At 40.4% G+C, this 12,797-nt stretch overlaps 1 protein-coding gene across 1 annotated transcript; it reads left to right on the top strand.

Moving 5' to 3' along the window:
- Positions 1-540: 540 nt before the first annotated feature.
- On the top strand, positions 541-11,604 carry kif15 (kinesin family member 15; the record flags this gene model as incomplete). The annotated part of the gene is made up of 35 exons (XM_083997586.1): positions 541-559; positions 804-837; positions 1,285-1,471; positions 1,623-1,699; positions 1,806-1,843; positions 1,930-2,027; positions 2,136-2,315; positions 3,292-3,501; positions 3,602-3,727; positions 4,119-4,241; positions 4,357-4,510; positions 4,668-4,753; positions 4,871-5,080; positions 5,315-5,492; positions 5,596-5,731; positions 5,955-6,096; positions 6,204-6,371; positions 6,464-6,592; positions 6,705-6,810; positions 7,550-7,715; positions 7,808-7,958; positions 8,070-8,155; positions 8,274-8,352; positions 8,452-8,538; positions 8,637-8,741; positions 8,859-8,981; positions 9,090-9,236; positions 9,345-9,440; positions 9,532-9,696; positions 9,961-10,061; positions 10,170-10,236; positions 10,326-10,363; positions 10,499-10,631; positions 11,307-11,438; positions 11,530-11,604. The coding sequence occupies 35 exons, from the start codon at positions 541-543 to the stop codon at positions 11,602-11,604; spliced, it is 4,152 nt and encodes a 1,383-aa protein (XP_083853712.1).
- Positions 11,605-12,797: the final 1,193 nt, after the last annotated feature.

Below are 12,797 nucleotides of genomic sequence, written 5' to 3'. Positions count from 1 at the left end.
AGAGACAAGAAGAGGAAATGTATTGCAGAATCTGTCTGGATTTAAAACATGACTGACTGTATTTCATCTGAGCGGAGCCTATATTAAATGTGCTGATCATAATTGAATGATTGTGGTATTTCATTCTTCTTGTCAATTTTTTGTGAATTATGAGGGACTCATTGAGTTAATTGTAATTTTCCCCCACTGTGGGACAGACAAAGTTATCTTTTCTTAGATAAAAGACAAAAAGAGACACAACGACATTCAAAATCCAGTGTAAACCACAGCACACAATGTTTCCACAGTCTGTAGTGTATAAAAACGTAGACAATATAAATATATTTATATTTATGTACATTGCCCTCAGTCCTCCAGCAGGCGGCGCCACGCGCTCCGCTCTTCAGTCATAAAGCACCACAGAAGGAGCCGTGACGTCACGCCGCCGACCTGCCCGCCAATTTCGAGGCGATGTAAACAGAGATGACCGACCTGCTCTGACGGAGGCTCATCTTAACGATTATAACACAGAAAACGGCGGATATTTCTCTGTCAGCGATGATGAATCCCGGCGTGAAAGGTAGCGACACAAACACGAGTTTGATCGCGTGAAGTCAAAACGGTGTCGACACCTCGCAGCCGAAAACTAGCGTCCATAGTTGGTCTGGTTTGCTAACTTAACTCACTCCACCGCTGCACAGTCATTTAGACATTTAGTTTCATGTTTACTAGCTTTTACCATAGTACTAACCGTCTGTGTGTAGGTTTACCGAGCCTGTTTGTCCCGTAAACAATCATTAACAATCGTGTAATTATGTTGACAGGATCTGCGGATTCAAGCCAGCTCGCTGCTCCCAGGTAATGTATTAAAAGTTAACATTAGACACAATGACAGATGCTATACAGGAACTGGCCTATAACCCTCAGTATGATCTTTAACCCGGGCTGTTTGTACAGAAGGCTTTATTGTGTGGTTGTATGTTTCTCTTCTCTTAGTTTATTTGTTAAAAACAGTACATTTAGAACATACATTTACAATCATGACATGAATAAGACGAGGCAAGTCAACAAAAACTTATATTAAATCTTTACAATACATATAAATCATCATCCTAAATCAAAAAACATACATCAGACAGTCCAGTGAACAGTGGTCATAAAATAAAAGGGTAAAACAAAACAAAGTAACAACAACAAAAAACCTACATAAAAATGTAATGTAATAAATGTGATAGTCATTTTTAAATCTCCACATACCCAGCTCGGGTTGTATGTTTTTCAAATGTTATTTTCTTGTTGTTTCAGTGGTGACAGCAATTCCATCAAAGTTTTTGTGCGAGTGCGACCTATGACGCAGGGGACCGGGCTGACCACAGATGGAGATCAGAGTCTGTGTCTCTCCGTCATCTCACCCAACACCATCCGTCTGCATTCAAAACCAGAGCCACGAACCTTCACCTACGATCATGTGGCAGACATGGACACATCTCAGGTTGTGTACACATGCTTAATGTTGACATACCACTGGCTTGGGTGAAAATACATTGATTGATTATCTCTCATCTTGAACTGTCGTCTGTATGAGTCCAGAAAGTTCATCCTGACTGCTGTGTGTCTGATCTTTGTCTCTTATTTTTAAACAGGACTCTGTATTCTCCAGTGTTGCCAAGAATATTGTAGAGTCTTGCATAAATGGATACAATGGTACCATATTTGCCTAGTAAGTTGTCTTTATGTTCTTTCTACATGATATAAAATGATATTATGGGACAACTGCTCTGTGTTGTGCTACGTGTGACGCACTCATTCTCTCTTGTGCTCTACAGTGGGCAAACCGGCTCAGGGAAAACTTTCACCATGCTGGGTGAGAATTCAGTATCATTACATTGTGTTTTTTAAATTCTTTATTACAAAGATATAGAATAAAAAGTGACACATTTTTTCCTATAGGACCATCAGAGTTGGATAATTTCACAGATGAACTCCGAGGGGTTATTCCTCGAAGCTTTGAGTACCTGTTTTTTCTCATCAACAGAGAAGTGGAGAGGGTGAGCTGTAGCATTTCATCACCACAAAAGGGTTTTGTAAATCAATATTTGTATATTCCTTGTTATTCTAATGACTTTGTTCATTTGTTTTTATCTCTCCACCAAAAGTCTGCACAGTCCAAGAGTTTCCTTTGCAAATGTTCATTTATTGAGATATACAATGAACAAATCTATGACCTCCTGGACACAGCCTCCGCCAGCCTTTTCCTCAGGGAGAACATCAAGAAGGGCATGTTTGTTGAGGGAGCAGTGGAGAAGTTTGTCAACTCAGCTGCTGAAGCTTACCAGGTAGGTTGTAATGAAACATATGTTGCTGATTAAAGAGGAACTGTGCAAGTCTGGTCGCTTTTCCACAGTTTTTCTAAACCCTCCTCCTGACCATGTGCATTTGTTTTCAACGAAGCCGGCGAGAAATCAATCAATAGAGCAGTGGATGATGTTATTAATATCATAAATGCGTTACGATGTGTATATTTGTGTAGTCGTATCTGTCATAAACAAGAGATTACGGGTTACGGGGAGTGTTTGTGTCGCGGTGCTGCAGAGACGAGAGCTGGGACACCGGGGCGGAGGCTCTGATCTTGCAAGGTTGGTTTTAGGCCAAGAGATGCTAGATGGAAAACAGAGAGCCTCCTTTCTCCCCGTAACAAGTTACAAGTCATTCATTTAACCATCACAGTTACTCCAAAGCTGTTTAATTAAAGCTGTACAGAAAAGAAAATTGAATTTGAGCCCACTGTGAGTCTTAACATTACTGTAATAACTCATCTATCAGACTATGTAGCCCAAACTTTGTGCAAAATTCTATTTTTGATTAAATCCGGGATGAAAGTGTGGTATTTTTTTCCCGCATTGGATAATGCAGGCGCACGGATTATACGTCAGCCTGCTCACGATTCATCAGCCACTGATATTGGATCCGTCATCCCTCAATCAAACGTCTGAGACAATACACACGGAGCTCGGTCTCGCCCCAAGCTTTGAATATCCCGCCCGCTCGATAACGACCAAGCAAATTTGTTTTCCTCACTCGGGTAAACTCGTGCGGCAACTCGTGAAAACTCGCGACAAACAGGACAAACCATTTCTGTACACCTTTAAGGTGAAAATGTGGCATAGTTAAGTTAAAAATCCTGCATAGTTCCTCTTTAAAGAGAGAGTTTCAAGGTTATTAAACTGATTTGGACTGAATTGTATTAAAAGCAGCTGTCATAATAAAAATGTACTGTGGTATTGTACTGAATTTGTGTTTGAATCAACTTAGGTGCTGTCCATGGGCTGGCGTAATCGACGTGTGGCTTCCACCTCCATGAACCGTGAGTCTTCAAGATCTCACGCAGTGTTCACCATGGCTTTGGAGTCCAAGGAGACAATCAATGAAGTGGTGAACATCCGAATGTCTCAGCTGAACCTGGTGGATCTGGCCGGCTCCGAGAGGCAGAAGGACACGCACACGGAAGGCTCCAGGCTCAAGGTGACGCTTCATGCCTGAAGGAAGGCATGCAAAGTGGTACATCGACCATTTTTGTTGTCGCTTACAGCTGCCGCCTGCATTTGCTTTCCTCTCCTCTCAGGAGGCCAGCAGCATCAACCGCTCCCTCATGTGCCTCGGCCAGGTGATCATGGCGCTGGTGGACGTCTCCAATGGGAAGAATCGCCACATCTGCTACAGGGATTCAAAACTCACCTTCTTGCTAAGGGTTAGTGTCTGCAGATGCAAAATTTGGTATTTTTTATTTGAGAATGTATTCTCAGTCAACTTCCCTGCATTTCTGTCATTGTGTATACGTAGTGAGCTGCGGTTGTGAGACATCTGTAAATGACTCAATTGCAATTCCTCCATAAGTTGTATTGTTTGTTCAGTGCTGTTCGTGTCTATTAAATCCTTTATGAATCTATCAATATAGAAAGACACACAAGCTAATTATGAACTCTCACATCAATCATGTAGCTTATATTGAAACTAGTAGGTATACATTTTGTAAGCCTGATGTTCTGACATTGATTTCTATTTTAAAGTGTTGAATTTAAAGATATCTTTCAGTGTCACTATTTTTTTTTTTTTTTTAATCGTTGATATTGATATTTCAGGATTCTCTTGGAGGAAATGCAAAGACGTACATCATAGCCAATGTTCACCCTGGTTCAAAGTGTTTTGGAGAAACATTGTCTACCTTGCACTTCGCCCAGAGAGCAAAGTTGATCAAGAATAAGGTATCTGTCATATAATTATAATATATACTGTGTCCATACAAACTGTACTTGAGCAGCCTTTGGTGATTTCACTATCATCGCACATATTCATTATGCGTTTATTCCTTTTTGCCAGGCCATTATCAATGAAGACACACAGGGAAATGTGAGGCAGTTGCAGGCTGAGGTGAAGAAGCTCAAGGAGCAGCTTGCACAGGCACTGGCTTCTCCAACAGCAGACTATGGGAAAGATGCAGCACCAGGAGGACCTGCACTCCCCTTGGGTAGCAGTATGCCTAATTGTTAACCTTCACACCCTCAAAGAAACATCTTGTTCTTTAAACAGTGAATGCATATTGAAAATACCAGGATATGCATAAAGAGGAGGATGTTTTCAGTTCTAACTTTTACATTTTTTAAACAAATTTAAATGACTTTTCTTTCCAGGCCCTGAGATTCAACATGACGTCTCGTATAGAGCAAAGTTTTTGTCTGCTGCTCGTCTGTGGAGGAAGCGAGAAGAAGAAAAGAGAGTATGGGAAATGTCTTATTGTGTAGTTTTTTTTTTAACTTTTGTCGATTACACTGTTACACTGTAAGGGAATTATGTTGATGCAGGAGAACTTAAAATTGTATTCAACCACATTCAGACGCTGCTTGAGAAGGTGGCCCAGCTTGAGGAGGCCTGGACACAGAAAGACAAGTTCATCCACTCCAGCCGAATGATCGTCAGGTTTCGAGAAGACCACATCGTTCGCCTCGAGAAGACATTGAAAGCAGGACAAAACTTTGTGTCAGACAATGAGTCTCAGGCTCTGACTGAGCAGTTGAAAGAAGAGATCAAGATCTTGAGAGATCAGGTAAAAACAATATTGATCACAGTATCTGATGACTGTATGTGTATGATGTGTAAATACAAGGTAGGAGTCAGTCTTAGAGTTACTCCAATAATCTATTTATTTCCTCTTAAAAAGGCAGAATAGGGTTACGTGTGTATTAGCTAGTGTATATTTCTATTAGTAACAGCCATAAACCTCCACAATGCCCCTCAACTCCAGGATCGACTGTTTATCCTTTTTTTTGTGCCCTTTAAGGTTGAACACCACCCAAAGATGACTCGATATGCAGCCGAGAACTTCAGCCTCCGACAGGAGAACCGGCAGCTTCGTGCTCTTGAATCGGTGGTGAAAGCTGAAGAACTTGTTGGCCAAGTTGCTGCCGAGCTGGAAGAAGCCTTCCAGACTGCTATGGAGTCAGAAAGACTCAGAGAGAGTAAGATAATTATCACAAGAGAGCTGGGAAGTGGTTTTACTAAATGAAATATAAAAATCCTTCATACCTACTTGCATCACATTAATTTTGCATTTCTCAACAGCATCCTCCTCAACCTCAGCAGCTGCAGACAGCGTCTCAGCAGCTACAATCGAGAAGCTGAAGGCTCAGCTGCTTCAGAAACAGTCCGACCTCGCATCTGCCCTTCGTGCCTTTGAGGAGTACAAAGAAGTTACCAAGTAAGAGGAAAATATAATGAGGAGAAAAAAACAACTCAACGTGAGCTTCTCCAGCAAGCGTCACCAAATAGGAGTTTATACTGTTTTTGTTTTTGTTTTTTGAAAAAGAAAAAGCTTCTTAGTTTCCTGACTTCCATTTTGACTTGTTACTTTGCCATAACACAATTTCTTATATTTGTGAAGTATGTTTTGCTAAGTTTTTGGACGTTGCTTGGTGTTCTAGGAAACAGATGTCTCAGCTGGAGTCTGAGAAAATCTACCTTGACAAGTCCAACAAACATTTGGAAAACATTTTGGAGGCCACAAACGCCTACAAAAAACAGGAGGTCTCTGAACTGAACAGGATTCACGTCGAAACTATAAAGGTGAGGGGATGTTGAAACTTGCCTTCATCGTGAGTCCAACTATAACTCGGATCAAACCGTGACACAACCTTATTCTCCTTTTATCCTTCATTTGCCTTTCATAACAGATTCTCACCACGCCCACCAAAGCGTACAACTTGCGGTCGCGTCTCGTGCCTCTCTGCAGCCCGGACCACCTGAATGGGACCGGCGACGATGCAGAAGACATTTGGGGTGAGCAGCCTCCCTCAGACATGACTGAGATGGCCTTGACCGAGGAACTGCGCCAAGTGCAGGTAAAGCAAAGTTTACTATGTCTGAAATGTGTGCTGCAATGAATAAAGTCAGTGGCCCACACACGGTCATACTTTATCTATTTTCTCATCAGGAGCAAACTAGTCGCGTCCAGACACAGCTGAATGAGGAGGAAATGAAGAACACCAAGCTGTTGCAGCAAATTGCAAAACTTGAAGCGCAGATCACTGTGATGTCACAAGAGTGTGAACACAAAGATGAGGTATATCTCCTCCCCTGGTGCTCCTTTATTTAGAGTTTTATGTTGTAAATTTGGAAAAGCATGACGTCTTTTAACCTCACCACTTTGATGATGTAATTTACGTGTTATGCAGCAACTTTCTGCTGAGAAAGCTAACAGGGACAGAGATCAGCTCAACCTGCAAGACACTATCAGTGAGCTGCAACAGAGCCTTCAGTCCGAACAGAAAGCTGCAGATGGTGAGACTCTGATGATAAAAGGGATAGTAGCATTTTTTTTAAAAGTGGGGTTGTATGATCTACAAATAGCCCCTAAGTACTTTAATTGCAGTAGAAGACTCTCTGCACTCCTCCCGTTAGCAACGCCAGCCCATAATAGCCCTGCCCAGAGATTTACAACATACAGTGTTGTGAACAGACCCAAAGAAACGGCCTATTTTCGCAGCCTAAAAGAGGTTTTACCTGGGAAAAAAAATACACAGTTCCATTGTTCGCTATAATATAATTTTTTCCAGCCCTTCAAAGTGCAGGAAAAATGCAGTTTTTATTTGGAGCTAACCAACTGCTGATCGGCGGGCGCTAACCCTGGGCGGAGAGGGATACATGAGTTGGTTAGCTCCAAATAAAAACTGTGTTTTTCCTGCACTTTGAAGGGCTGGAAAAAATTATATTATAGCGAACAATGGAACTGTGTATTTTTTTTTCCAGGTAAAACCTCTTTTAGGCTGCGAAAATAGGCCGTTTCTTTGGGTCTGTTCACAACACTGTATGTTGTAAATCTCTGGGCAGGGCTATGGGCTGGCGTTGCTAACGGGAGGAGTGCAGAGAGTCTTCTACTGCAATTAAAGTACTTAGGGGCTATTTGTAGATCATACAACCCCACTTAAAAAAAATGCTACTATCCCTTTAACCTGTATTATAATCACCTCTTCGCCTGCCTGGACTTTTTCTGATGACTTTTTCCCTCTCCTCCTTTCAGTTCTGAGGAGTGAAATCCACGATCTACGCCTGGTGCTGCAGTCGTCCGATAAGGAACTGGCTGCTGCTAAGGACGAGTTAAGAGACGGCCAGAGCGAGCAGCAGAGAGAGATGAGCCAGCTCTCCAGCAGTCTGATCAGCACGCAGCTCCAGCTTGACAAAACCCAGTAAGCATGAGCGTCATACACAGTTTGTATTGTGGCCACTCTTCGATGTTGTGTTTTATGAGCCCGGCGTGACCACCGTGTCTTTGTTCCAGGCTGGAGTGGGAGCAGCTTCTGGAGCAGCATCGGACACTGCAGGATTCGTTTGACCAGCTGCAAGCGGAGGCCAAGTTTGAGGCTGACCAGGCAGGACAGCAGCTGCAGGACAGGCAGCGTGAGATTGATGAACTGAAAGCACAGCTCACGGTTAGTGAACTCATAAACTCAACTATGGCCTTTTTTTGTCCCAAAATGTGGACTGTGATGTCTTATTTTCTCTTTTTTATATTTTTCCATGATTTTTAACTTTCACTGTAGGAACTGAATGATTCTCTGCAAAATGAACAAGAACACACGAGCACCCTGATCTCACAGTTGACAGAAAACAAAGAAAGTACTTCAAAGTGAGTTTTGCCATTTTGTCTCTCGGGGGTTTTGTGTTTTTGTGAATTGTTGTTTTGTGAACAGTTTTCAAAAATAATCTTACATTGACATGGACGACTATTTAATATTTGTCCTCAGAGAACTCATTGAAACTGTGGAGCAGAATTCAAACCTCAAAAAACAAGTCTCAGACCTAACAGCACAAAATCAACAACAGGTAGGTTTGAAGCACAATGTGCATGTTATCAATATGGTAACTATTTGATTGTAATTGCATTTTAGTATCTAAACCAGGTTTTCTTATTTCTGTCTGAAGGCTTCCAAACTTGTCGGTCTTGAGCAAAATCTGACGTCTTCCAGTGAAATCATAAAAGGCTTGGAGCAGAAGATTGAACAGGATAAAGTAAGTCTGAATAGTTCAATCTCTCCCATCTCTGATTTACAAATACAACAGTGTTAATGTGTGCTACCCTCCTGAATGTCTCTTGTTTTGTTTAACAGGATGTTGTTCTAGATCTGATTAACCAAACCAGAGACCTCCGCACTAAGCTGAACGAGAAGGACCAGACCATCACCCATCTCTCTGAAGATGTCAAAGACATCACAGTACTTTACTTGTCCTCCTTTTTCACCCTCGATTCTTCTTAGATAACTTCATTCGTTGCTGTACATAGAAAAGCCCAGTCAGGGCAAGTTTGTGATAATGATGTTTTTCTTTTCCAGGCCAAATGCAATGTTGCCTGCCTTGAAAGGGAGGATATCAGGGAACAAAACAGTAAGACACAGACAGAAATATGTGACCTAAAAGAAGGGTTAGAAAGAAGTGTGGCATCCAATAAGATCGAGGTAAGTTTGGTCGCATTAAACACCTCAGTTCATGTGGATTTTTCAAAATCTACTGCAGGTGATTAATGATAAAGCCACAATATCTGTAATATGTGCATCTGTCCCTAGGTTGAAGTGTTGCAGGAGGAAGTGACTTATGCCACTGAGGAGGTGGAGAGACTCACAAAGGTCTTAGATGAGCAGAACAGCCTCCTCCAAGCATCTCAACAGCAAACAGCCCAAAAGGATGTCATAATACAGAATCTGAGGCAAAAGGTGAGGTTTAATTATCTCATTGCAAAACAAATGTCCAAATAATAACTGATACGTATGAAAGGAGATCATAAGGGTCAAAATCACTAAGACATTGTCCTTTTATACCAGATGCAACAACAGCAAGAAGCTGTTGAAAAAACGATAAGAAACGGAGGTTGCAAAACCTTTGTTGAGCCGACGGTCACACCTAAATCATTACCTCGGGTAAAACCTGTTTATGATTTAAGTATTCTTTAAAGACGGCCATCAAGTGCATCGAGAATTTTTTTTTAAATCATAATTTCTGTTTGTAAAGACGCCTCGTACTCCAGGAAGCTTCAGCAGGGACCTGACCCAGGTGCTGGAGAACCAGGAGAGGGAGCTGGAGAATCGACGCTCCTCCATGATGACCATGGAGATTCTTTTAGCAGAGCTGAACGCTGAGAGGACGGCCAAGAATGAGGAGATCCAAAGACTGAAGGTGTTGTAATGTAATGTAATGTAATGTAATGTAATGTAATTTGTGCTAATACAGCCATTCTTTAGTCTTGGTGTTGGCTGCTTTCAAATCTTTTTGTACCTTGCACTCTAAATTTAAATTCCAAAAAAAAAGAAAAAAAAGAAAAAATTGCATTTAAGTGTTTGTTTCTTACTTTTGATGATGAATGCAGTTGGTGTTAAATGGTCTTTCTTAACAATTGTGAATTCCACTAATAATCATTCCTAATCTGTTACCTGTCCTCAGACGCAGCTCAATGAGAAAGAGATGATGCGAATGGAAATCCAGGGTTTGCTTGACAAGTTTTATACTAAGCAGAACGAGATGGCACAGAATGGAAATAATAGGTAGAGTCTATCTGTTTAGTTGTTCATCCATTTGCTGCGTAAAAATGTAAACACTACACCTGTAATTGATGTAATGATGAATTAATGATGTTTTGTTGTGGTTTTCAGTGAGGAGCTGAATGATGCCATTAAGCAGTCCATTCTGAAAGAGTTGCAGGAGGAGAAAGCTGAGAGGGTTTGCATCTTAATTTAATTTTCTTCTGGACTAAATTGTTTATTTGATGTATTATATGATATGTAATTTCTTCTGTCATTGATCAACAGCTCAACATGACACAGAAGCTGACCAACACTCAGAAAAGGTAAGCATCTATGAGGAGAGGTTTTGTTAATTTAATTTAGTTAAATTAGTTAATTGCTTTGTTATTGAATTTCAATCTTTTGCTTTATCAATTCTTTCTCACTGAGTCATGTTTTGGTTTTGTGCTGTGGATCAGGCTGCAGGAAGAGGAGGCCATGCTGGCCCAGTCTCAGACCTGTGTTCAGGAGCTGACCACTGAGCTGAGGAACCGCTGTTTGGAGCTGAGAGATCTGAGCCACAGGATGCAGGATGAGGACAAGCTGCTCCAGGTGAGGCGGGGAGGAGGCTACTGTTTCACTACATGGAGCATTGCAGCTTACATGTATGATATTTTAAACCTAAAAAGGTATATTTATATATACAGCTAATACATTCAGGGTTGATAAACCATATTTTACCATGGAAGATGGCTACAGAACAACATCGGAGAATGTAATTTTGATAAATTACAGATTTCTGTCTTTCAGGCTGAGTAGTTTACTTGGTTTACATGTACATTTATTTACACAATCCAACTATGGTGGTGAAAGATTTGCAACAATAGTGAGACGGCAGATGTGTTGAGGGGAGGAATGCTGCCAGAAGTCTTGTATGTCTGTCTACAATGCAAAATAAGTCAGTTAGGTCTAGCCAGAAACATAAACGAAAAGATAGAAGTTTTTCAGTTGAGTGTGTGATGTGAGGACGTATAAGACAGAGGAGGGAAACTGTATTCGATGAGATTTTGAGGCTGATAATATGACAGTAAACTAAATGAAAAACATCTAAATCCTGGTGGGAATACAAGTCAAATTCTGAAATCTGATTTATTTTACACTTTGATTTGAACAATGTGACATTCAAATTCAGTATGACTTGATTTGATGACACAAAGGTTGCCTGTCAAAGACCAGACTGACAGATAGAGCTCAGCCGAGTTGACTTGTATACTTTATTTCTCACAGGAGAACGAGGTTCTCCGTAAGCAGAACGATAAGCTCTCGGAGGAGAATGGAAAACTCGTGGGACATAAGAACCACAAACAGAGGATTGAATATCTGGTCAAGCTGAAAAGGGACAACACCAAACTTCAAGAGGTAACTAACATTTCTCCTCTCTTCTCTTTGGTGCTTTTAGCACTGGTTACACATTACAACAATAAACTTTGTGCTTTCTTTTGTTTTAAAGGAAAATGAAAAGCTGCGAACAGAGATGAGCTTAATGCGAGACAGCAGTGGATTTCCCCCACTGGAGATGACCTAAGTCTGATGGATTTTTAATCGTTTAATGGAGGTGAAATTGTATCTTTCCCAGTTGTTTAATGGTTTCAATACAATGGCATTTTGATGAATTATTTTATAATTTTTTTTAATTCTGGAAATGCACAGTAAGGATTACATTACATCATATTATTACACCTTATCAGATGTTGCCAGGAGGCACACTCTTTAACTTCACTGATCTGCTATTGCAGCAGAGTGGACAGAAACGGTGTGACCAAGCCGCCCATTAGTCCAGCTCCACCTTGTCTTGGTGATGTTGGGTCGCTGCAGACGTATGGTAAAAGTAGACTTACATTCACAGCCAACATGGAAATTATAATGACGCTGAATAAGATTTTAATGTGAAATCTGAACAGTTCACATGTTCAGACTTTTTTTGGTGCTTATTTCTGATGCTGTGATTGTGATTGTTGTCTGACCATGAGTTGCTTCCATGGTAAAATGTTTCTTTATGTATTTTTCCACATCATACTGAGGTATTAGCCCATGACGTTTCTTCTTCTTCTTCTTCTTTTTTTTTAGCAGCTAATGAGCGGTTTTGTATACTGTAATTAAACATATTTTCCTCAATCTTGGTATGCTTAACTTTTTTTTTTTTTTACACTATTTTAGGGCTGCAACTAACAATAATGTTTTAATATTGGGAAAGCTGGACATTAATTGAGTAGCTTTCTTTTCAAAAAACAAAATAACATCTATCTATTATAGTTTCACAGAACTCAATGTGATATCTTCAGATGTTTTCATTTAGCTCATGTTTATGTCTGAGTATCCTGAGATGAGACGGACATTATGGCAGCACCTGATTTAATTTGCTTTTATTTCCTCCTTGGTTTGAGACAGTCGGAGATGTTTATGTTACAGACGAATAATGGATATTTTTTTTTTATTATTATTAATATCAGAGTTTCCTGTTTTTTTTATATCCTACAAACAGCAAGGCATTTTGTCATCCTGTTTCTACTGGATTTCTACAGGATTTTTTTTTACAGTCTATGGTTTCTACACTTACTGTAGTCTAAGGTTATTCCTTTAAATTGTCACAGACCTGTATCTCTTTAAGGATTAGATTTTAGATTAGAGTTTTTATTTTAAACAATATATGTGTGAAATATGAGCTCAATGTGCCTCTATATTGAATAGTTAAAAATGCAGTAAATAGACTTTTTTTTC

This window comes from Trachurus trachurus (assembly GCF_905171665.1).
Source record: "Trachurus trachurus genome assembly, chromosome: 22".
NCBI lineage: Eukaryota > Metazoa > Chordata > Actinopteri > Carangiformes > Carangidae > Trachurus > Trachurus trachurus.
This window is presented reverse-complemented; position numbering and strand designations above follow the sequence as displayed.